The sequence below is a fragment of the Antrostomus carolinensis genome, unplaced genomic scaffold (genome assembly GCF_000700745.2).
Source record: "Antrostomus carolinensis isolate BGI_N321 unplaced genomic scaffold, ASM70074v2 scaffold37553, whole genome shotgun sequence".
Classification (NCBI taxonomy): domain Eukaryota; kingdom Metazoa; phylum Chordata; class Aves; order Caprimulgiformes; family Caprimulgidae; genus Antrostomus; species Antrostomus carolinensis.
Window position 1 is genome coordinate 467 of NW_010305099.1, and position 1,081 is coordinate 1,547.

The 1,081-nt window shown below is 64.6% G+C and overlaps 1 protein-coding gene across 1 annotated transcript; it reads left to right on the forward strand.

Annotated features, from left to right (window-relative positions):
* Window positions 1-77: 77 nt before the first annotated feature.
* Window positions 78-968, forward strand: UTP4 (UTP4 small subunit processome component; the record flags this gene model as incomplete). The annotated part of the gene is made up of 3 exons (XM_010164685.1): window positions 78-263; window positions 412-522; window positions 852-968. Coding segments are annotated over 3 exons (414 nt in total), but the record flags the coding sequence as incomplete, so codon positions are not given.
* Window positions 969-1,081: the final 113 nt, after the last annotated feature.

The following is a 1,081-nucleotide window of genomic DNA, read 5'->3' on the forward strand; positions in this document are numbered from 1 at the left end:
GTGTGCCTGCATGGGGGTGACACAGTGGGTGACCAGACCTCGTGCACCGTCCCCTCTCCCCTCTCCTGCCTCTCCAGCTGTTTGAGTTCAGCATCCCCGAGAAGCAGTACACGGCCTGGAGCCGCACGGTGCAGAGCTGCGGGCTGCACACGGTCTGGCTGGAGAGGGACACGCCCATCACCCACATCACCTTCAACCCCAGGAACCCCTCACACATCCTGCTCCACGACACCTACATGTTCTGCGTCCTCGACAAGTCCCTGGTGAGCCCACGTGCCCGGGGGTTTGTGCCCAGGGCATCCCCCCGGCCCGGCCATCCCCATCCCCACTGGGAGGAGCGGGAGGGGTGCACAGCGCCGAGGTGATGGTGATCTGGACAGCGCTGATGCGTGCCGTACGCTCTCCCGGTAGCCCTTGCCCGACAACAGTGCCCTCCTGATGAACCAGAGCACCCTGAAGCAGCTCCCAGAGACTGCCAGGCAGCGGCAGCTCCACGCCTTCAAGATCTGCAAGAAGTTCCAGGTGGGTGACGGTGTCGTGTGTGTACCGTGCCGAGGGGTGCCCTGTGGCTTCACCTGCCCTCGTGCCCAGTTGCTCCCGGTGCTGTAGCAGCACCAGGTGCCCCAGCAGCAGAGCAGAGCTTTGCCTCAGTCAGTCCCCATCACGGCACAGCCACCTGCTGCCATCTCAGGGGCTCCAACGCCCAGCAGCTCCTCAGCCCCAGGTGATGCCCCTGGTCACAGTGAAGCCAGAGCCGGCTGCGGGGCGGCTCCGCGTGGCCAAGCCCGGCGAGCCGAGGCAGAGGGGACCGTCACCACGCTCTCATCTCCAACCCCCTCCCTTTCCCCCAGCCCCTGCTCTTCGCAGATCTGCTGGACGAGAAGTGCCTGGTGATGGTGGAACGGCCCATCATGGACATCAAAACCCAGCTCCCGCTGCCCGTCCAACAGAAGAAATTCGGCACCTGAGAGCAAAACCAGCTGCTCGCGGCGCAGGGACTGCGGGTGTCGCTTTTCCTTTGGGAATAAACCCTGTTGTTCTGTACAGCTGTGGGCTCGGGGCTCGTTGGTGCCTTGCGGGG